The sequence below is a fragment of the Perca fluviatilis genome, chromosome 13, assembly GCF_010015445.1.
Source record: "Perca fluviatilis chromosome 13, GENO_Pfluv_1.0, whole genome shotgun sequence".
NCBI lineage: Eukaryota > Metazoa > Chordata > Actinopteri > Perciformes > Percidae > Perca > Perca fluviatilis.
Window position 1 is genome coordinate 30,497,435 of NC_053124.1, and position 25,504 is coordinate 30,522,938.

At 39.8% G+C, this 25,504-nt stretch overlaps 2 gene segments (V, D, J or C); one reads left to right on the top strand and one right to left on the bottom strand.

The window, feature by feature from the left end:
- Positions 1-1,871: 1,871 nt before the first annotated feature.
- LOC120571958 lies at positions 1,872-2,388 on the bottom strand. The segment is given in 2 exon segments: positions 1,872-2,229; positions 2,337-2,388. Coding segments are annotated over 2 exon segments (372 nt in total).
- A 16,735-nt stretch (positions 2,389-19,123) lies between these two features.
- LOC120570927 lies at positions 19,124-20,456 on the top strand (the record flags this gene model as incomplete). The annotated part of the segment is given in 2 exon segments: positions 19,124-19,184; positions 19,952-20,456. Coding segments are annotated over 2 exon segments (384 nt in total), but the record flags the coding sequence as incomplete, so codon positions are not given.
- Positions 20,457-25,504: the final 5,048 nt, after the last annotated feature.

A 25,504-nucleotide genomic window follows, 5' to 3' on the forward strand; every position in this document is an offset into this window, starting at 1 on the left:
CTCTGGCTGAAACGATGAGACAAGACCTGGGGAGTAACATCTAATTAGGTTTTGCTGCAGGTGGTGTCAGGGAGACGTCCCTGTTCACTGCCCCGCCACCAGGAGATGTTCTGGGTTAAAGGGCGAAACGTCAATGAGCGGTGGTCCCCAGCTGAAGACCCTGAGGCAAAACCTCGCGGTATGCGGTCAGGTTTAGGCCTGCCTCAGGGAAGAGGACGCCCCTCCCATGCACAGTCCACCTCAGGCACCGTTGGAGATGCAACAGGCCAAAAGCCCAGCAGAAAGAACACCTCGCTGTAATGAATGATGATATGAATGCAGTAGCTGTTTTTGGCACGGGCGAAGCGGGCAGCCACCTGGGGCGGCATTTTTCATGACACATGGGGGGCGGCACGAGCACTTCAAAAAAAAAAAAAAAACTAAAAGTAGACTAGATAGTAGAAGGTCACGAAAGCAATCCAACTTGTCAAAAAAAAAAAAGACGCTGTTATACTTATATTTAGGATTCACAAGGAGGAGCGGCGTGCACGGCCACGGAAGTGTGTGTGTGTGTGTGTGTGTGTGTGTGTGTGTGTGTGTGTCAGTGTGAGCGCCAGTCCTACCAAAGCAGAGAATTAGCTCCACACATAGTTCATTATAGGCTAAGTTTTAAATATATTTGGAATATCCATTGACATATTCACATTTTACATGAAAAAAGTTACAGTATGGGACGTCGCATAGCCTTACTGTATGCGCTGGGGTACATTTTCACATAATTTATATATAAGTGGACACCTGAGTATTAACAACCATATTGATATAAATACACTCAGAACGTGCTTTTAGGGATATTGAAATCAAATGGAGTGATAGTGATGTCATAATGCAGCAACGAAATAATCTGTATTTTCTGTCTTTTAAAAACTACTATGTGCTCGAAGGGGGTCTCGCCCAGGGTGTAATTAAATTTAGAACCGCTACTGTATGAATGGATGGTGTCATCCTGGAGTTAGCTGTGTGATTCAGCTGTCTGTGCTCTCTCTGCAGGTGATGGTTAGAGCAACAGGGAACAGCTGAGGATGTTCCCTAGCCTAGAAATCTAGACGCACCCTAGAGGCAGCAAATTTATTTTGCAGCCAGGGGGGTCTAGGCACTTGGTCAGGCCAATCACATCATGTATAGACTCGGTGGGCGGGCTTATGGCTGCTGCTGCTGGGAACAGAGGTCTTCTGGAAGACTTGGAGTTCAGCTTTTCTTTGAGAAAAGAACAAAGAACGGCACTGAAGTCATTCTTAAAAAAGGAAGATGTGTTCAGAGTTTTGCCGACCGGATACGGCAAAAACTTTGCTACCTTCTTCGTTGCTCTGCTTGGTTGTAGCGCTATCCTATTATGTGCAGAGGGAATTTGAAAGACAACCGTTTATCCCGCCCCTCGGATTGAGCCCTGTCAATGGTGAGTTCCCAGACCCAACATCTGGATGTGGGTCTGGCTTGTCAGGCTAGATGTTCCCAGTAGCAGGAGGTTATTTAAGTCTGGATGCAGTGCAGCCCTCTCTCTGGCTGACTCTCCCGTCTGCTTTAGTTCTCTACTCTGCTCCTATCAACCTTTGTAACACCCGCACACACATATTTACCACTCATGCACATTACACGCTGACACTTTACTAATATCCACAGCCCATACTTTAATTACTTAAGTTAACCCTTTAATTTAGGTTGATTTGTTTAAATAAATATCTTTTGTAAAAACTTGATCGTGGTGTGTCTACATTTTGTTGTAAAAGTGTGTGTGTGTGTGTGTGTGTGTGTGTGTGTGTGTGTGTGTGTCCTCAGTGAAGTGTATCAGTCTCTGCAGTAGCTTCCAGCTGCAGCAGTCAGTTCAGTTTCTGTTCAGTCTGACTGAGGGAGGTTTTTGTACGACGCTTTTTCACTGTGTGAACACATACTGACTGTTGGGATAGTGACCACTCTGACAGTAGTAAACTGCTGCATCTTCAGTCTGGACTCCACTGATGGTCAGAGTGAAGTCAGAGTTTGATCCACTGCCTGTAAAACGATCTGGAATCCCTGATTGTCGAGTGCTAGTATCGTAAATGAGCAGTTTAGGAGTTTCTCCATCTCTCTGTTGGTACCAGGCTAACCAGTTAGAATAAACACTCTGACTAATCCTACAGCTGATGGAGACGGAGCCTCCCAGAGCAGAGCTCACTGCTCCAGGCTGAGTCACTGTGTACTGACCGCTGGACTCTGAGGATACAGAGACAAAAACATAAAGCAGCGTCACGGTTTAGTCGGCTTCATTTCAGAGGGACGGATGTTGATAGAGGAGAGGAGTTTGATTCTCTGGACTTTACCTGTGAAGCAGCAGCAGAGGAGAGTCCAGATGAGGACGGAGATCAAAGTCATGTTTCTGATGAGGAGGATTTCTGTGTCTTCTGTTGTCATGAAGGACAGCTGTCAGTCATCCAGTGTTCAACTCTCAGGACTATAAACTCTCCCAGAGCACTGGAGCATGGTGCTGCTGATGCAAAGTGGCTCTCTATGGAAATGCTCTGACTGACTCCAACAGGGACTTGGATTACTCTGATGATGCTGTTCATCAATGGATCAATCACTTTATCAGAGTATTGATTAGGATCTTTCAATAACACTTTGACTTCTTGACAAATCTTTCAAAATGTTTGATTTAGGCTTCCCAGGACCAGCAGGAACATATAAAATAAGTCTTTTATTCCCTATGCCAAACAGGCATTGAACACAGAATAACTGCATTTTTTTTGCAATTTTTTAATACTTGCTCTCGTATTTTTTAATAGACTTATTTCCTGCCACCTGCCCATTTGCACTATTTTATATTGTATTTTGTATACTCTGCATGTTTTAAATGATCAACACTGGCCTCTTAACGGCTGGGAGCAGAGAGGCAGGACACATATGCAAACACACAGAGTCAGTGAACTGTAGCTGTCCTCAACATGTCATGCTGTTTCCCCCTCAGTGCTGAGAGCATGGACCTACATACAGTGGCAAGAAAAAGTACGTGAAGCTTTTGGAATTTAATGGTTTTCTGAATAACTTTGTCATAAACTGTGATCTGATCTTCATCTAAGTCAAGGGAATTGACACATATAATGTGTCCAAAATAATAACACAAAAGTTTTTTGATCTTCCATGTCTTTATTAATAACAACTAAAAAAACTGCATCGTGCTTGTGGAAAAAGTACGTGAACCCTTGAGTTAATGACCTCCAAAAAGCTAATTGGAGTCAGCTTTTAGCACACGTGGAGTCTCGTTAAGATAATGAGTTTGGAGGTGTGGACTACAGCTACTTTGACTGATAAAAACCCCTCAAACTTTTAGAGTTTGTGCTGCACAAGAAGAACACACTTATGTGAGCCATGCCTCACCAAAAAGAGCTTTCAGAGGATCTATGATCAAGAATTGTTGATTTACATGAAGCTGGCAAAGGTTACAAAGTTATTTCAAAGACTTTAGAAATCCATCTGTCTACAGTTAGGCAAACAATCTACAAATGGAGACACTTTGGGACTATTGCTACTCTACCAAGAAGTGGGCGCCCAGTCAAAATGACACCAAGAGCACAACGAAGACTCATCAATGAGGTCAAGAAACAATCCCGAATGACAGCCAAAGATTTGAAGGCATCATTGGAACTGGCTGACATCTCTGTTCATTAGTCTACAATACGTAAAACATTGAACAAGCAGGGTATCTACGGCAGGGCACCACGATGGAAGCCACTGCTTACTAAAAAGAACATTTCTAGCCTGAAGTTTTCAAAAGAGCACAAATGTTTTGTGGACTGATGAAACTAAGATTGAACTATTTGGAAAAAACCCACAGCACTACACCTGGTGTAGAAAGGGCGCGGCATATCATGAAAACATCATCCCAACTGTAAAGTATGGTGGAGCAAACCTCATGATTTGGGCCTGCTTTGCTGCATCAGGGCCTGGCCAGCTTGGAATCATTGAGATGAAGATGAATTCCCAAATATATCAGACAATTCTTCAGTAAAATGTGAGAATGTCTGTACATCAGCTGAAACTGTGTAGAAGGTGGGTGATTTTTATTTTTTTATTTTCATATTTATTTATTATTATGGTTATATATTTTTTATTTTATTTTTAAAAGGACAACGACCCAAGACCCCCGGAGCAAGTTCACAACAGAATGGCTTCAGAAAAACTAAATCCACCTTTTGGAGTGGCCAAGTCAGAGCCCAGACCTCACCCCAATAGAGATGATCTGGATGGTCTTGAAGAGGGTCATACACATGAGACGTCCAAACAGGGCCGGTTCTAGCCCTTTGGTTGCCCTAGGCAAGATCGAGTTTTGCGCTGATCTCCACAGCGCTGTGTCAGCGATAGAGTAGCAATGTATGTTCATTTTAGTTTCTAGCTTCCATGTAAGTTAGATGGCACCAACATTTGGTCTAATCATAACTGGTCTGGCAACCCAGAGGCCAGTGTTTTGTTTACAGATTTGTGTGCATGTTGACTTATGATGGGGGGGGTCTGGGGGTCCACCCCCTGAACATTTTTAGCATTAAATACTTCATTTCCTGCATTCTGGTGAATTTTTACTTTTTTACCTTTTTCTGAAACAATTTATACTAGAAATATCTTTATATCTAAAGATTACAATCCAAATATAAAAACATAATGGAATATATTGCAGTAAGGCTCTCAGACATTCTGTATTGCTTTCAACTATTTATTCTCCCGTAGATTGACTTTTCTAATTATATCTGAGTCACAACACATGTAGCCTAGGCATCATTTACTCTTCCCACTTTTGCTTGTTTTGTTGAGGAAGTAACCTCCTTAAATGTGCATATTAAAATGATTCACCTGAATGATACATGAATTCATTTTAATGAGTTAATAAACCCCTGGACTGTAATATTTCAGATGTGTTTAAGCAAGATTTCTGCTCATGTTCAAAACTTTGTGCACATTCAAAATACAGTATATCTCATCTGTGTTCTCTGAGGTTTGGAGGAGTCGTGATATTTTGAGAAAAATAAAGTGATAATACAATAAGCTATTACAAGAATAAAGTCACTCTATTTCAGAAAATAATCCACCTGCACCATAGTCTGCTGTGCATTACGTGATTGCTCTGCTGATACGGTAGATCTCAGACCTCCTGCCAGACTCAGAGCCTCGTTTGGGACGCTGGTCTCTGAATGAGACAGTTTAGGGAGGTGGCTGTAGGCTACGCTGCTCTACATCGGAGGTGGAAACACAGAACTACGCAGAAATAGGGACACATCTGCTGCAGCATGCCCACAGCAGAGCGCGCCCACGGAAGGTGCGCTGCAGCAGCTCCGTGTCTGTCAGGGGCGTAGCACAAGACCCTGGGCCAAAACACTAAGATGTTAGTGTTACTTAACACCTTTCAGACAAAATGGCTAAACATGGTTTGCTTTAATTTTGATATAAGCTCCCCTTGTCTCAAATCCAAAGAGGAGGATGAGGGGTCTGTTGCTACTCCACTCCCTGGTGGGACGGTTTCTGAAACTGAGGGCCATGTGTTTCACAATGTGAAGATCTGCTTCTAATAAATCTGACATAACTATAATGTTGACATGATATATATCTACTGATGAACTACCAACCTACCTATGACACTGATTAGCCTTTTATTGCTAATTATAGACATTATATAGCCTATTCATTTTAAATTAAACATGTTTTAAATAGGCTATTACAATGGTGTATTGGATGCAAGCAGCGTTGTTAGTGTAGTTTATTTATTTTACCTCAGATTACATGTATAACCAAATTATCATTTGAAAGTGTATGTTCTGCTCTTTCAATGGGTTGTCTCTGAGATATTCAAGCAGTTTAGCACCATGGATTTCGTTTTCTAGTTTGTGCTCACCTTTCTTTGAAAAGAAGTCAGTTACCAATTGTTTCCCCTCGTTCTGTTTTCTCTCCTTCTCCTGTCTTTCCTTTCTTTTTGGTAGCATGATTTGGCTTTCTTTGAGAAAGACATTTCTACAGCACAAGTTTGTGCTCCACCAGACGCTCAACTGAACTAACATAAACAAAATGTGTGCAGATGGACTAAACCATTTGGCGCATTAGCAAGGGGTGATTGAGACCTTAGCTAGTCTTTTTTGTATACAAAATGTAGTCAGTCAATCAACATAGTTATTCAGCCAATACACTTACTTTACATTTGATCTGATATGCATTATGACATTTTTTTATGAAATAAAATTATCCAGGTAAAATAAAATATATTCCAGACTTTTCAAGGGACCTCTCTCCCCTTGGGCCCTGGTAATCAGTATTGGGTTTACCCCCAGTCCGACGCCCCCGGTGTCTGTGCCGCTGCTCGTCTCCATTTTTACAGCGAGAGTGGACACTAAGCGACGCACAGGTCTGCTTCAGAGCTCCGTGTGTCTGAGTCTGACCCGTAGACTGGAAACGTTGTGTAATGAAAGGTTGACAAGTAAACGTGTGGCTGAGGGGGCGCCCTAGGATGATCATGTTTAATAAACACGTTTTATTTCGCTTGTCGATCTAATTCTATTATTAATGGGAAGTAAACCTAAGGGCGACACGGCGCCCTCAACACATTAGACGCCCTAGGCAATCGCCTTGGTCGCATATGGCAATCGCCGGCCCTGCGAACTGGCGTTGAAAAGAAAATACCCGGAGAATGATAAGTAACAGTGACAGATTAAACATTTAGAGGCTAGGCTATCACAATATAAACACCTGTCAGCCGCCAGGGCGGGACTTCCTCTCACAGTTCCATTCAGATAGCATTATGCTAACAGGCGATACATAATAATGTGGTCCTATTCAAAATAAATTGTCCCCATTTGGCCATTGATACAGCTTAGCAATGTGAGACTTTAAGCAGCCGTTTCAGCACCATAACAGCTTCCAGGTGGAAAATATTGACCTAAAATGGTCAAATTAGTTTTGGTTTTGGTATATCCATGTTCAGGAAAACAAATGGTTCCAATTATTTCAAATACAGTGTATCTAACACACCCAGAGCCCAAGTTGTGGCAAAATAGTTTTTGGAGAATCTGTAGTTACTGCCTTTTTCCTTTGTATGGTGCCACGTGTTTGGTAAGTAATACAAAGCAAGAATACAGTAACTGCAAAATAGGGGTAAAATATCAAATTAAATATGTACAAAGAATAAGCTAATATAAAGTAACAAAAACAGCCACATGTTCAATAATCTACCTACAACTACTTAGCTGCATGACAGGATAACTTTAAAGTCATTTTTCTCAGTTCTGCACTCTGCGTAGTTACTGCCTTTTTGCTTTGTAGGGCAGAGATGAGGACGGAGATCAAAGTCATGTTTTTGATGAGGAGGATTTCTGTGTCTTCTGTTGTCATGAAGGACAGCTGTCAGTCATCCAGTGTTCAACTCTCAGGACTATAAACTCTCCCAGAGCACTGGAGCATGGTGCTGCTGATGCAAAGTGGCTCTCTATGGAAATGCTCTGACTGACTCCAACAGGGACAGGGGGTTTCACGTAAAACACTTATTGTGGAAACATGTAAAAGAAAGGTTGAGGTTTAAGGGTGTGCAGGTTTAAATGCATTTTGTTATTTTTTCATTAAAATGTTATCAGTGCTTTGTAAAGAGAGTAAAGCCACTTTTCAGCTGAGGTGATGAGTCATGGTAAAAAAATGTAATAGTTTTAAGAAGGATGGAAATTCTTCTATTTTTAAATCTCAGCCATACATATAAAAAGGATTCTGTTTCTCCATCATGCATTTATACATGATAGAAAAATGGTGCAATTGTTATAATAGTTTACAAACATTAGTTTAGTGCATTCCAACAAAGGTGAAATATCAAGTCAGTCAGTAAAGGATTAGAAAACAAGAAAAAAGAGATATAGATATGTAGATATATATACACATATGAATGACAAATCAGCAACAGACCCAGATTTTAAAAGGTAAGAGACAGAGGGAGAGAAGCCCAGATCATCCTCCAGTCTGTTACACTAAAACACATCTGTCCAGATGTGGTAATCTACAAGAGAATCAACACACTGGTTTCTATTCAACATGTGTATCAGTGATGCTGGGATTGAAACAGACTTTGTTTTACTTGTTGATCAGAGATCTGTGCACGGTGCACAGGAGGGATCTGATGAGCTGTCTGATCATTTACAAATGTTAAGATGGGGATTTCTATATTTCATATATTTGGGGAAGTCCCTCACTGTGATTATGCGCCTGCATTACAAAGTGTGCAATAGACTTTTCTGTACATTTAAGAGGGAAGTGATAGGAGTAAAAAAACATGCTTTTATTCCTGATACAATTATGGTCTAGAAGAGGGGAAACTAATTATATTATATTGTTAAATCAAATGTAATCTGCATACAAACAGATTGTATTGTGGTGGACTCTGAACACATGATTGTTACTGACGCTGAGGATGTATTTATCCATTCATCTGAGGGATCAGTGAGAAATATAAAGAGGTAAAGGACATTAACGTCTTTGCACGTCACAGCATTAAAGTAAATGTATTTTCAAAGATGGAAGGTGTAGTATGTCATGTTTGATAGTGTGTGTGTGTGTGTGTGTGTGTGTGTGTGTGTGTGTGTGTCCTCAGTGAAGTGTATCAGTCTCTGCAGTAGCTTCCAGCTGCAGCAGTCAGTTCAGTTTCTGTTCAGTCTGACTGAGGGAGGTTTTTGTACGACGCTTTTTCACTGTGTGAACGTATACCGACTGTTGTAATAGAATTCCCCCAGACAGTAGTAAACTGCTGCATCTTCAGTCTGGACTCCACTGATGGTCAGAGTGAAGTCAGAGTTTGATCCACTGCCTGTAAAACGATCTGAAATCCCCTGATTGTCGAGTGCTAGCGTAGTAAAATGAGCAGTTTAGGAGTTTCCTCCATCTTTTGTTGATACCAAGATACGGCCGGTCCCATCATCTACCCTATGACTGGTCTTACAGCTGATGGAGACGGAGCCTCCCAGAGCAGAGCTCACTGCTCCAGGCTGAGTCACTGTGTACTGACCGCTGGACTCTGAGGATACAGAGACAAAACATAAAGCAGCGCACCGGTTTAGTCGGCTTCATTTCAGAGGGACGCATGTTGATAGAGGAGAGGAGTTTGATTCTCTGGACTTTACCTGTAAAGCAGCAGCAGAGGAGAGTCCAGATGAGGACGGAGATCAAAGTCATGTTTTTGATGAGGAGGATTTCTGTGTCTTCTGTTGTCATGAAGGACAGCTGTCAGTCATCCAGTGTTCAACTCTCAGGACTATAAACTCTCCCAGAGCACTGGAGCATGGTGCTGCTGATGCAAAGTGGCTCTCTATGGAAATGCTCTTGACTGACCCCAACAGGGGACTTTGATTACTCTGATGATGCTGTTTACAAGTGTATGAAGCATTAATTTCTTTCAGAGTATAGTAAATTTTAAATAGGGGCCCATGGACCGTGATGGAACTTTTACAAGAAGTATTTTATTCCTTATTCCATACAGCCATTACACACAGAATTCCTCCATCAGGGAACACTTGATATTTTATAAGATTTGCTTTCTTGTATTATTTATAGAACTTATCTGCTGCTACCTGCCCATTTACACTATTGTATATTGTATTCTGTATATTCTGTATGTTTTTAATGGTGTTCTTTATGTGCATTGCATTTACTTTTGCTGTACTTTGGGTGAAACCAAAGACAAATTTCCACTGAGGTAGACAATAAAATCAATCTAATCTCATGTCTTCTGTCTCATTTAAATTAATTGCAAGACAATAAATAATATACATTTAGTATATCAAAACATGCATTAAGGAAATCTGCAGCACTGTGTTATTGTCAGTTTTCTTTTCATATAACAAGATTTTACAAACAGCCTCATCAACCTTACTACAACATTTAGTCAGATATCTAAAATTTCATATATTTGCAGCAATTCGTAATGGCTTTACAGCGTTGTTAACCCGCCTAATAACCACTACAATGAATGATCTTGTTGCACTAAAACTTAAAGGCGCTGTGCAGTTTTGGCCATTTCGCTTTTTGCTGGTAGCTTTCTCTATAGACCTCCCCCTACATCTTCAGAATAGATATTTGGCAGCTCCGATGTTTACTCGTGTCTGACTCCTCACTCGGTCAGTCTGCCGTTTCCTCTTTCTCTGTTCCTCCGACAATGCTTTCCTAGCTTTCTGCTTCTTTTTTGCCGGCTCAGCTATGACGATAGTGTGAAAAACTCCATCACTACCTTGTTAGCCGGCTCCTGAATGGGCGTATGTGTGCAGTGCCATGAAGCAATTCGTTACATTGCGGAGACCTGATATCACGCCATACGTCCTGACGCTGAGGCCGAAAGTTGCAAGGGTGGGTTTTCCACTCACAGGCGCTAGGGGGGAGCGAGACGACCACCATTCAACTCGAAAAAAGTCCTATAACCATTCCAATGACTCCGAAGCTGTTCAGTAATTTAAGCTAAAAAAGCTGCATTGTTCCCCTTTAACTTTCTAAAGTCAGTTCGTTGTAGAAAACTACTCATTACTCTGAAGAGAATATTTGTAGTTTTTATAATCTGGCTCAAGAACTCTGCCAATAGTCTTTGGTTCAGTGTTTGATGTGAATACGTATTACTCCATCTTTCTCCCACAATAATGATTTTGAAGCTATTGGACATATTTTTATGAGTTTCAAAAACGAATTAAGTAGTTGACAATATCCATTTGGATGTTTTCAGTAATGAAGGCTGACTGTTCAGTGATGATTCCTGCTTACATGAACAGAACAAAGAAATATCATTAATGAGGTTTTCGTTTAGGACAAGAAATGTGTAAGAAAGTAAAAGAAAAACAGTAAAAGCCTCACAATCTCCATCTTATGTGGATTATTTTGAACTATTAAACTCTGAAAGTTTAGTAAAAGAGAGCCAGTTTGAACTTTTTATCTTTAGTACTGAAACCTGTCTGTTGTCACGGTTCAGCAGTGATGCCTGTCTGTTGCCATGGTTACCGAGCTCAGAGAGGGAAGTGAAACATTTTAAGACCAGTTTGATCCAATCTGAGGAAGAGCAGCAGAACTAGTAGCCTCCTCTGCTGCAGCCAACAGGCTAGAGTTTAGTTGACCTCATATCAACTTTATTAATCTCTCTCTCTCTGCAGTGGGTCGAGCCGGCCCCACCCTGACGGTGCTGCCCCCCTCACCAATGCGTGCCGGTTAGATTTTTGTCCGACTTCATCCCATCCCATCCAAATTTAACATTATTACTTTGTAGGCTATAGGTCTCATGTTGTGCATTAAGAGGCTTCATCTTGTGTGGTTGATCATGATAAAGATTATTCAGCACTGATCAAAATAAGAAGGAACTACAATTACACACAAACAGACACACACACACACACACATATATATATATATATAAACATATATACTGTGTTTATATGTTTATATATATATATATATATATATATATATATATATATATAAACATATAAACACAGTCAATTATAATGTAATATTTTTAGTTCAAGAATCCCACAGGTTGGAATATCGAATTATCTTGACCACTGTAAAAAGTAATTTGATGGCATTAACACTAATCAGAATAATCAATTAACTCATACAAAGTTTTTGTTTTTCTGTTGGGTTTGTGAGAATAACATCAAAACACAAACCACATCTTACGTGTGTATTAAGATCATTAATACTGTGAAATTTGTGTAACAAATTATTTTGTGGCTACATATATACATAAAACAAATTCAGTTCAGTTTCAATAAATGTACTGGGTTAATTTGACAATTGCAGTACAACATCATCAGTAAAACTGTCAAAACACTATGCAATTACTACTCAGATAGGCAAAACCTGTTGGCAAATATAATGGGGTTCCCACACAATAGAGCAAGTGTGTGGAGATTTCTTGTCAGATAATTAGGTAGGTATAAAAGGCACCTGCAGAACCTGGTTTTGATCACCAACAATGGAGGAAAAAATCAGCGTCACCGTGAGGGATAACCAAGGTGCTGTGATGCTTAGAGTGAGCAGAGAAACAGCTGAAAGACTGACAACTGGTGAGTATAAAAAAGAAAAGTCAGTTACCTTAATACCATTATACAAGTGGGTGGCAATTATTGAAATGATTGAAGTCTGTTTTGTTTTTTTCAGACAGCAGATATGCCAGTAACATACTGGATCATGGTAGAGCTGTAGAAAACAAATCAAGGTACATTCTGTTTTTACTATGCCAAACATGAATACTAAAATGCATGTAGACAATTCTTTTCAATGTTCTTTCTCTGCAGTAAACCCACAAACAGCAAGGGTTGTGACCCAACCTCCTGTCTTCCTCAACCTCTATTCACCCAGGGCCCCACTTCTACTCCTCCTCTCCAGCCTATAGTTCCCCCACCCAACACCTCCGGTCCATACACAGCCAGCACCATCACGCAGCTCCTACTCCTGAAACCAACCCACCACAGCAGTCCTCCTCTTCAGGCAGCTTCCATCCATTTTCATCTGAACAGCCAGAATCCCAGACAGGTACAGTGAATTTGTTTGTAATCTAAGGATTACAATATAATATTAATGGCTTTTCACAATACTGCAATGTTTTTACAGAATTCACACACACAGAACTACATTGCTGCTACTGGAGCTGACCAGACCATACCAAAACATCAACAACAACAAAACAGCTTTTTACAAAAAAACTGGAACATGCCTTCACAGAAAGAGGATACACATTCACACTGGATAAGATAAGGAAGAAACATGCTTACCACTTATAAAAGAGCTAAGGACAGATCTCGAGCAACAGGAGAGGGCAAAATCAGCTGGGAATATTACCTGATAAGTGCCTGCTCTGTGTGTACATCTTAAATGTTAAAGGGGGACTTTCTGAAAGGTTATCAGTCTTCCATAATTCTTTCTCAGTATTTTTCCACCCACAGCTATAGGGTTTCATCAGCACACTCTGGAAGGGGGGGAATTACCACAGCAAGGAATGTTAAAATACCAATTTGTGCCTGTCTTGATTTTGGCTAAAATTCTGTGTCCTTTTTTACAGCAAATGGATGAAATATTTGGTGGCTCCGGGGTGGGGAGTGCACCACCCGACACCATTATTTCCACACCACTCTTCCCCAGTCAAAATCCATCACCACTCCTCCCCAGTCAAACTCTCTCAGAAGTTATTCATCCCTCCGACAACGAAGATCACCAGCCTGGTCCCTCAACTGCCATCCCCACTAGAAAACGTACCGCACAGTAAAAGAGCACCACATCGTTCCATGACACATACCAGTCCCATGCTGAGAGGAGGACGGCTGCGTTGGAGTCACTGGTGAGGCCAGAAGTGACAAGGTGGAGACGCCTAAAAGGAAAAAGAAGGTCACATGAAAAGAAAATGATGACCTGCATGGGTCAAATCTTAACCCAACTGAAAGAAACAGGAAAGCAGCAACAAGAAATTATTGGGTTGCTGAAAGGAAATCACTAAAAATAAAGATGTTAAATGATATTATGTGGCTGTCTTATTGATACATAAAGAAACTTAAACACCAGAAAATGAGCAGTGGTTTGATGGTTCACATTCACAATGGTGAAATACTCCCACGATCCCCTGCTGATTTAGCCTGGGTTCTTACCACCCAGTTACCATGAGTTGCCAAGGAACAGCAGAAGTCTTGATAATGTAGAGGCACTTCAAATCAAAATGCCTTAGGGTTAAAACTGTAAGGTAACTGTCTCAAAAGTCATTACATTGATTATAATGACCCTTACACATTTGTTGCAAGCCTCCTTAGAGCCTTTTAAAACATTGCAACATCGTATTACTTACGTACTTACGTATTTTAAACTTGGCATTTGACCCAAGGTGCCTCACATCACCCTGTCACATACTGCACACCAGCTCACAAAAACGTGTAAATGAAAGAGGGGAGAAAAGGGGATATGACTGTAAACTAAAGTGTATTTTATCCTTAAAGGTGGGCACAAATCATGTCTCTGTAATGAGAGGCATCCTGGTTGTTGGGCTGTGGTTGGTGTGGATCCTCAAAGTCCTGTTGATGAAGACCCTGATCATCTTCATCAACCCAGTCACCAGAATCTAACCAAATGTTGTGTAGAATGCAACATGTTGTGACTGCTGCACTGATGTTTGCCACTTCCTTCATGTGCAGACACTTGAGCCTCCTGGACTTTGAGAGAAGATGCCATGCAATGCTCAATGGCCACACAAGCTACATTGAACTTTCTGTTAAAGCGCCTCTGCTGTAGAGTAAGGTGGCCATTGTCCCTGTAGGGCTTCATCAAATGTAGCGACAAAGGGTAGGCTGACTCAGCAATGATGTGCATTCCCTCTGGTACCCAGGGCCTGAGGATTTAATTCCAGTAGCCGTGTTACATCTGTGTTTCGAAATGCTCTTGCATCATGCCAACTTCCAGGGTGACCGGCATTAACATGACAAAAGTGGCGCTCGCTGTCACAGAATCCGGTGAGTATGATGGAGTAAAATTGTTTCCTGTTATAATAGGCAATGGGAATGTGACATCCATCAAGAGCACAGACTGTATTTGGAAAGCCGGCTGTTTGAAAATGTAATTGCGATGTGTGAACTGCTTCCCCTGTAGGCCATGCAATGTGATGTGACAGATGTGTGTTGACCAGGGAACAGAAGTGATGGAGATGGGTTGACATGGTGGATTTTGAAATGTTACATCTGTCTGCAACACCCCTATATGACTCCTGGGGGGGCTAGAGACCACAGGCAGGCAAGAACAGCATGGGTTACAGGCAACTTGGTATGCTGTCTGTTTGTATAGAATGGTCCCAACATTGTCATAACATCCTAGATAGCCAAGAAGAAATAATTATCAGATTGACGTAGGCTACAAATATCAGTGATAATACAAATATCAGTGATAATAGCCTATTAAAATGCGTCAGATAATCTACCTCTACTTACCTCTACTTGTCATCTCGACAGTCTGAAATTACTTTTAAAGTCAGTCACGGTGTACAAAGGTACAACTTCCTCAACAAAATGTGGTATTTTTGGAACCAACCTAGGAGAAGAATAATGAAGCTGATTTTATACAGAGTTATTAAGAAGTCATTGTGCTTTCTGGAGCAGTTATTGAATCAATATGGTTTGCTGACAAATGATAATCATCTATTTAATACCAAACGCTGTCTTAAACAGCGTAACAATACAAATTATTATATATTATATATAATATATTCCTCTATTATTCAATCATTTTTATGAGTGTTTCAATTTGCCAAAAATGTAGGAAAATTTCTAAACTCATTATTACCTGATCATTTTGGAGCATCATCAAAACTGATAAGTGCTTTTACCGAACGTGATCAGAAAAATTAAACCACTAACGTTAGGTTAAATGAACTGTGGCCATGTGTGCACTGTTCTTTGAAATATTTAGCGTTAAATCATCTTCTCTGTTGAAGTCCATCTTCGTGGATAAGAAGGGGCATCTCCTCATATTGAATATCCTCAGCCATCAAAAACGCATATGCAATTTCCTCAAGCATTTCTGCAAACTACAGGTAGCCTACAGATGATCAAATATGATGTAAACATGTTTGTGAATCCCTTTATGTGCTTTGAAGGCTGATGGAAAATGTGTCCGACTGCGCCTTTTTGTCCCCGCCCCCTGCTGCTGCCGCCTGCTCTCATCCACTTTACAGGCGAGGTGCAGTTCATCTCGAACAAGCCTAGTGTCTCTGAAAGTCCTGGACAGCGATATTGAAAAGTCTGGTAGTAAACTGATCCAGTGACTTGTAGACAGTTTTCTTCTTTTTTTCCAGTTTGGTAATATGTTTGTAATGATTCGTGATATTATTTATGCAGGTTGGACAAGTTTGGGTGTTTGTAATGTGAAGATTTCACGAAGTGAAGTAGTAATGAGTCTTTATAGAAAGCTGAGGCCAGTGTTGTCAACATCCATCTTGGTCATTTCCGTATTTTTAATGAAAAAGTTTCAGTGCGTTGCAAAGCCAGAGCCACTCCTTAGCTGGGATGCCAAATGTCAAAAAAGAACTTGGTTTTGAAAAAGATGTTTATTTCTTTCTTTTTTAGGTCAGTTCAAGTTTATTGTAATATTGTTTTTTTTTTTAAACGATTAGTTATATTAATATTAATGCAGGATTGACAAGTTTGGGTGTTTGTAATGTGAAGATTTCACAAAGTTAAGCAGTGATGAGTCTTTAGAGAAGGCTGAGGCCGAGCATCTCAGATGACATGCATGAGAAACTCCAACCAGAAGTTTTTGACATTAAAAATAAATTTCCGTTCTTCTCCTGAATCAATGCTATTAATTCCCAGCAAGTCGATACTTCATGAATGCATCATTACCTAGATCCATTTTAGCCGATCTGACAGACTGCAGACCGGACAGCATATGCCGGAGACAAACATGAAGAAGTGAAGTTATGTTGCTGAGTGCCAGTTGTAAATGATGACACAAAAGATAATTTTGTTTGCGTATAAAGACTACATGGTGGTCCAAAAAAAAAAAATGGATGGCAATATGCAAAATATTTGGGTCGAAAATTACAGATGGAGATGCAACATCTTCCAAGTTCTTTTTCGACATTTGAAGCTTCTGTTAACCTGAAACATAAGAAAAGTAAATGCTAACGTTACAGCAGAGAAATCTTGGGGTAACCCTTAGTAACAGAAAAAGCACAACCTTGTGGGTGAATGAAACCGTTTATTCCTTCGTTGATGTTGTTTTATGCAAACTGTTCCGTTCTCTCTCACACACATGCAGGCACAGATTATTCCTTCATAAAGTGAATAACTTCACTATAGAACTCTAGGACCTATTTCTGGCAGACTGCCACACTATGTTTGTGTTTTTTTCTTTTACATTTATCTTTTTATTTCATTTAGATATAATACATTATGAAAGGATTAAACTGCTGTGTCAGTGTTATTATGTTCAGTAGCACGTGATAAAACTTCTTTTAAAAAGGCATTCATGATTTGTGCAATTTAAATGTTAAATTTTTCTGTTGTCTACATTTGAAGATTATATTATGACTTGTTAAAGAATTCTAAATACAAAGTGTATGACTTGGGACTTGACTTGGGACTTGACTTGGGATTTGTTAGTCTGGATTTGGAACTTCAGTGCAAAGACTTGAGACTTACTTGTGACTTGCAAAACAGTGACTTGGTCCCACCTCTGAAGATCATGTGGTATGATTGAAAGCTCAACAGCTACTGGATGGACGTTGTGAAGAGATTGTTTTGCTGTTTCCAAAGTCAAGAATGATCTCAATGTATTTGGTGGGTTGTTGAGTTGCATGTAGGAGAAATTGTGTTTTTGCATATACTTTATATAGATGCAGTTATAGGATTTCTTTTTTATTATTTTTATGAGTTCCAAGTTGACTCCTGTTGATTCTCTGGCATGAATCCAATAAGAACATGAGATTCTAATGTGATATGAATGGATGGTGTCATCTTGAGTTAGGTGTGTGATTCAGCTGTCTGTGCTCTCTCTGCAGGTGATGGTTAGAGCAACTGGGAACAGCTGAGGATGTTCCCAGTAGCAGGAGGTTATTTAAGTCTGGATGCAGTGCAGCCCTCTCTCCGGCTGACTCTCCACTCTGCTGCAGCTTTGCTCCTCTCCCGTCTGCTTTAGTTCTCTACTCTGCTCCTATCAACCTTTACAACACCAGCACACACATAATTTCCACTCATTCACAGTGTGTGTGTGTGTGTGTGTGTGTGTGTGTGTGTGTGTGTGTGTGTGTGTGTGTGTGTGTGTGTGTGTGTGTGTGTGTGTGTCCTCAGTGAAGTGTATCAGTCTCTGCAGTAGCTTCCAGCTGCAGCAGTCAGTTCAGTTTCTGTTCAGTCTGACTGAGGGTATACTTTTGTATGACGCTTTTTCACTGTGTGATCACATCCTGACTGATATAGTGAAAACTCTGACAGTAGTAAACTGCTGCATCTTCAGTCTGGACTCCACTGATGGTCAGAGTGAAGTCAGAGTTTGATCCACTGCCTGTAAAACGATCTGGAGTCCCTGATTGTCGATAGCTAGCATAGTAAATGAGCAGTTTAGGAGTTTCTCCATCTCTCTGCTGGTACCAGGCTAACATGGGGAAGTTGCTACCTACATAAACCTTCTGACTGGTCCTACAGCTGATGGACACGGAGCCTCCCAGAGCAGAGCTCACTGCTCAATGTGACCTGGCCTCTGGACTCTGAGGATACAGAGACAAAAACATAAAGCAGCGTCAAGATTTAGTCGGCTTCATTTCAGAGGGATGGATGTTGATAGAGGAGAGGAGTTTGATTCTCTGGACTTTACCTGTGAAGCAGCAGCAGAGGAGAGTCCAGATGAGGACGGAGATCAAAGTCATGTTTTTGATGAGGAGGATTTCTGTGTCTTCTGTTGTCATGAAGGACAGCTGTCAGTCATCCAGTGTTCAACTCTCAGGACTATAAACTCTCCCAGAGCACTGGAGCATGGTGCTGCTGATGCAAAGTGGCTCTCTATGGAAATGCTCTGACTGACTCCAACAGGGACTTGGATTACTCTGATGATGCTGTTCATCAATGGATCATTCACTTTATCAGAGTATAGTAAATGTCAGATTTAGGGTCCCATGGACCTGCTGGAACATTTACAAGAAGTGTTTTATTTCCTATGCCATAACACAGAATGACTCCATAAGGGAACACTTGTTATTTAATAAGGTTTGCTTTCTTGTATTATTTATAGAACATATCTGCTGCTACCTGCCCATTTACACTATTTTATATTATATTCTGTATATTTTTAATGGTGTGATGTGTTATGTGCATTGTATTTACATTTGCTGTACTTTGAGAGAAGCCAAAAACAAATTTCCACTGAGGTGGACAATAAAGTCATTCCAATTTAATGTCTTCAGTCTTATTTAAATTAATTGCAAGAGAAGAAATTACATACATTTAACATATACCCCAAACAAGCATTAAGGACATTTGCAGCACTGTGTTTTCATTTCATGTGACAAGATTTTACAAATAGATTCATTTTTGTGAGTTTGTTTGTGTCAAAGTCAGAGAGCCGTGTCTCTCTACAGTGAGAGGTTTTTGTACGGCGGCTCAATGACTTTGTATCACTGTGGAACACGTTCGGTGGAGGAACCAGACTGAATGTTGGAAGTAAGTTTCTGCACAAATATTAAAAACTATATTGTAAATATTGTAAAGTAATGTTTTAAATTGAGTTTACAGTCGATGAAATACCTTTTTATTTACTTTTAGTATTCATGTTTTTATTTCTCCACCTTTATCATGGAGAATAACTCAGAGCAGCTTCACTAAACATTAGAACTGGAAACCTGTTCTACAAGATTCATTTTAAGTTTCCACATCAATGATAACTGTTTAAATCAAATGAAGATTCAAATATTCAAACAATTGAACAGAGCAAAGATGAAGATTGGTATTTGAAAATGTGCAACATCTCTTTACTGTGTCATGTATTGTTTGAAAGTTTGAAAACTATTTGAACAGTTTGGTAATGATGATCGAAATCCACATGAAGAACATTTGATGTTGTCAGCTCATTTTCTGGATTTGTTTCTATTACACTAAATACTTTAAAGTAATGTATAGTTATCGGTTTTGATGATCTTGATTTGGAGGCTTAAAGATTTGTCCAAAAGATGACATTTTATTTCCAGTGTATAGTTTGATATATATCAGCTCATTGTGTAGATGATTCTCTCTGTGCTGATTTGCATGAGAGGCTTCTTAAAGGGAAGTGAAACAATGTGTGAGTGAGTGACTGGTGGAGCCGAAAAACCATCTGACAGAAACTCCTTAAAGGAGAAAACCAACTCTCACACAGTCAAGGTGTCCAAGTGTCTGCTGGCTGATTGACAGCTGTGTGGTCCATGTCCTCTAAGCTGATTGGTGTTTCCTAGGTGATGTCCGTCCCACCCTGACGGTGCTGCCCCCCTCCAGTGAGGAGTTGCTGAAGGGGGAGGCCACGCTCATGTGTCTGGCCAACAAGGGCTTCCCCTCAGACTGGAGTCTGGCCTGGAAGATGGACGGCAGCAGCATCAGCAGCAGCTGGGAGGAGAGCAGGAGCCCGGGGGTGCTGGAGAATGATGGCCACTACAGCTGGACCAGCACCCTGAGGCTCCCTGCAGACCAATGGAGGAAGGTGGGCTCTGTGACCTGTGAGGCCACCCAGGGCTCCCAGATTCCGCTCTCAGAGACACTGAGGAGAGACCAGTGTTCCTAGTCCTGACCTGACTCACTGGAACTCTGCTACTGGTTTCACTCTGAAAGTCTCAGTCTGTGCTCTGCAATTATCTCTGTTTTTAATTAATTTGATATCTTTCAATAGCGATATTTACCAGCTTGTTGCAATATTTCTATATTATTTCAGTGTTTAAAGACAATAAAGATGTGTTCATCAAATCAGTTGTTTTCATGTTTGTTATTATCAAAGTGTCTCTTTACATCTTTTCTTAAGTGAGTAAGTGACTTTTTGAATTCCTGAGGAGTAACTGATCTAACAAAAATGTTGTAAGCTCTCCAATGATGACTGTCGAAACACAGTTTAGGATTATATAAAACAATGTCTGTAATAATAAACCTTTGGAACAAAACTCATGGTCAGAGCATTTCAATGATACATCATCCAATCATCTCTTATTACTAAAGTGTGTTTAAAGTAAGGACTATTATATTGGAAATGCTTTAAGTTAAGTAAAAATTGTCAATATTATTAGAAAAAAATACAAAAGTCTGAACAATATTTGCTAAATCTGAAATAAAAAGCACAATATCATCAGCATATAGAGAAATAAAATGACTATGATCTTCAGTTCAAACTCTGGAAATATTTTCATTGTGTTTCTGCTGAAGAGCCACGAAGACAAATAAAGAGACGAGAAAAGGAAATAATTTAAACGTTTCTGATTTACACACTCCATGAATCATGTTTGGTTTCAATCATAAAATACATTTGTTCGCTAAAAAATACAAAACACAATGACTAAAATATGTGATAGATGTGATTAGTAACTTTACAACATGAATGAAATTACATTTTGTAATGTATTTCAACTATGAGTATGTTTGAGTTTCTATGAAATGTGGTTAGATATGAAGTAATCAAATCATATTTACAGTTTTAGTGTTCATGTGTTATCATACTCTGTGGATTAAACCTATCAAATAATTGATGTTATACTTTAACAGAAGTCAGCTTTGATGTGCAGCAGATTGTCAAAACCTGTTTAATGAAAGACTTTAAAGTATAACTTGTAGTTAGATAAAGTATATTTAGTGTTAAAGTCGATTATTATTAAATATATTTTTGTTAAGTCAAAGTTGTGTTTTAGTTTCAGTGCAGCTGTTGAGTCAGATCAGTTCCTCTCCAGCTAAGACAGGTTTTTGTATGACGTATCACTGTGTGACTGGATAGCTTTGATATTGCTGACGGTAGCTAACTGCTGCAACTTCACCAGACGGAGTTCACCCAGTTCTCATGCAATATATTAACTTCTAAGCCAACGTGGACAAGAATTCTCACAAATGCTGAGAAGAATGGGAATTTGAAAATCCACATTTTAATAACATATGCTGAGGAAAAGTATATGATATGATTAAAAGCTACTGGATGGATGTTGTGAAGAGATTGTTTTGCTTTTTCCAAAGTCAAGAATGATCTCAATGTATTTGTTGGGTTGTTGATTTGCATGTAAGAGAAATTGTGTTTTTGCATACTTTATATAGAGGCAGTTATAAGATTTTTTTTTTGATTTTTTTTATGAATTCCAAATTGGCTCCTGTTGATTCTTTGGCATGAATCCGATAAGAACATGAGATTCTAATGTGATATGAATGGATGGTGTCATCTTGAGTTAGCTGTGTGATTCAGCTGTCTGTGCTCTCTCTGCAGGTGATGGTTAGAGCAACTGGGAACAGCTGAGGATGTTCCCAGTTGCAGGAGATTATTTAAGTCTGGATGCAGTGCAGCCCTATCTCTGGCTGACTCTCCCACTCTGCTGCAGCTTTGCTCCTCTCCCGTCTGATTTAGTTCTCTACTCTGCACTGTACATCACAGTTAACCCTTTAATTTGGCTTAAAATTACGACGCTTTTTCACTGTGTGAACACACACTGACTGTTGATTTCATGATCATTCTGACAGTAGTAAACTGCTGCATCTTCAGTCTGTACTCCACTGATGGTCAGAGTGAAGTCAGAGTTTGATCCACTGCCTGTAAAACGACCTGGAATCCCTGATTGTCAAAAAGTAGCAGAGTAAATGAGCACTTTAGGAGTTTCTCTGTCTCTCTGTTGGTACCAGGCTAAAAAGTGGTAGGTGCGTTCAAAATAAACCTTCTCACTGGTCCTACAGCTGATGGAGACGGAGCCTCCCAGAGCAGAGCTCACTGCTCCAGGCTGAGTCACTTTCAGAGGGACGGATGTTGATAGAGGAGAGGAGTTTGATTCTCTGGACTTTACCTGTGAAGCAGCAGCAGAGCTCTTCTAGACTTTTCAAATGTTATCGGACAATATAGATCAAATTCTGATAGTGAAAGTCATTTCGCGAGGGTTGTGTCCCCATGGGCCCTTATTTCAGAAAACAAACATGTAGCATACGGTTGTGAATGGGGAGAGACAAAAAACATTTTTCTTTTATCTTTTTTTATCCTGTTTGAATTAAACCATGGATTACACATACATGGTGTCAATTTAAAAGATAATTTTGCAAGTGAAGAAAGTCAGTTATGTTGTACGTTTGTCTCAGTAGCCTAAGAAAGGCCTACTGTAAAAACAAACCTGACATTTTTCCTAAAATGTGAAAAAAAAACTAAAAACTGATCACTTGTAATGTTGCGGATTAAACGTTAACACATCACAGTGACAAAATGCCATTTTTATATATCTTTATCTTTAGTACTGAAACCTGTCAGTTGTCATGGTTAAGCAGTGATGCATATCTGTTGCCATGGTCACTGAGCCGAGAGAGGGAAGTGAAATGTTTAAAAACCAGTTTCATCCAATCTGACACTGAGTGTTTCCCAGTCCTGACCTGACTCACTGCTTTCACTCTGATCCTGATCTCAGTCTGCACTCTGCAACTTTTCTTTTTCTCAGATTCATCACAATTTGAAAGTTCATTTTGCGTTGCTTGTAGAAATGCAGATATTCTCTGTATACCAAAACAATAAACTAGAGATGTATACCGCCTAAGATGCTTGTATTGGAGAGTACTGGAGTTTATGCACCAATCCAATACCAACAGTGGTGTATTCTAATGTATTGTAGTGGAAATACCTTTTATTTAGCATATGTGATGAATAAAAACACAGATGATGATTAAAAATATATCAAAAATATAATAGAAAGTATGTTGTTGCATGTCATTGGGCATTTATAAGTGGGTATATGGAAATCCTGGAACTTTCTTAGTGGGTATACTGTGTAAACCTACTTATCACGTAGACTACACCACTGAATACCACGCAATGTAGCCCTGAAGAAAATTTACTTTAAAGTAGTTTATTGGTGTTATTTTTCCATTATAACTCACTGTCAAATTGGATATTAAAAGAAAGCTCAACAGTAGAGATCTTCAACAGGGGGTCCGTGACCCCTAGGAGGTCCTCAGAGTTAGTACAGGGGGTGCCAAATTATGTCAAAAAACATGTTTTTAATAGTTGTTTTTTTTCAAGAATTAAAATGTCTGAACATATACATCAATATGAATTCAATTTATTAATAATAATAATAAAAAAAATGTGATTTACACATTGAAGATACACTTACTATAGGTAAGGTAGCTAGGTAGCCACACAGTTCAGCTAAGGGATCCACCGTGCTTTCCACACGTATGTTGAACATTAAAACATGATGTATAAACGATATCTATTAATCTTCATTAATCTGGCCCGGTTTATTATGCAACTATATTTTAAACAGTATATGTAGTAGGGGGTCCCTACATCATCTCTCTTTCAGCTAAGGGGTCCATGGCCTAAAAAGCGTTGAAGACCTCTGTTCTATGGCATTCGTTGTTTGTGTTTGTTCATGTTTCACAAAAAGTTTAACCTGAGTCAGGCCGTACAACAATGAAAGCAAACATATCAAATCCATTCAGGGATAGTAGTATACAGCTGTTAAAGCAACACTATGTAACCTTTCCCGCTTCGGTCCCCCTATAGGTTGTCTCATTGGAACTACAGCTGCAGCTAAAAGTTACATAATGTTGCTTTAAAACATAAAAGATATGACACATGGGTATCGGATCAGTACTCAGTCGGCCGATACGCAAGTTCAGAGCTCGGAATCGATAGCGGGAAGTAAAAAATGGTATCGGACAATCTTCTATAAATAACATAATAAGAAACATCAAATAACTGATGTGATATGTTGCTGTCTTAATGGACAAATCTGGCGCAAAATGAACCTAGGGGTCAATAACACGTGTACCAAGTCAACCGTTCTCTGGGATATGTTTTCATGCTAATCGAATGTGACCAGTTTTAGCGCAAACCGCTAATTACCTTATAACGCTAGTCGTCAGGGCACGGGTAAAGTAAAAAGAAATCTCTATTTCTACACCACTAACAAGGCTCAAAATATCACCACACTTCCACGGTAGCATAATGAGGGTCCCTACATGTAAACCGAAGCATTGAGAACTTTGTAAGTGTACAGACAGTTTATTAAAAAGATAGATTAGAAAGACAGTAGCGTTCACGTATACAGGCAGGCGCCATCTTGGGAAAACAGTCACGACCAGACGAACGATGAACGCCGTGCTTGAGCTATGTTACTGGTTGCACGCTGTTCGTCGTTCGAGCGATTTTTTTACTTTACCCATGCTCCGACAACTAGCGTTATAAGCTAATTAGGTTTATATATATATCTATATATATTAGGTTAATTAGGTTTGCGCTAAAACTGGTCACATTCGATCATGAAAGCAAATCTCAGAGAACGGTCAACTCGGTAGACATGTTATTAACCCCTTGGTTCATTTTGTGCCAGATTTGTTCTTTAATTGAAAAACAAAAGATTCATTAAATCCACAAAGACTTGGCCTAACCTGGTTGAGCGTGCGCCCCATCTACTGTGGCTTATTAACCTGCACGTGTCAAACTCAAGGCCCGCGGGCTGAACCCGGCCCCTCGCATGTTTTAATGTGGCCCGCATATTAATTTAGGTTCACAATAAATTTAATCTAGTTGTGCGCCAAACGAAATGGACGGGAACTTTTTTTTTAAACTGCAATTACGCACAACTCTCAAAGCAGAATTTGGCAGATGATCTGACTTTAGGGCTCAGAAATTCCCCAGAAGGAGGAGAGAGTTTTCATATTCAGGCTGTGAAGCAGGTGGCTGTGTGTCAGATGTGTGGTAGCCTGCTTTTAAAAATGTAGTCATTGTTTTGCTTGGTTTGCTAAGCTCCATGACGTCAAAGGAACTTTTTGCTGACATTCCTAGGGCTTTA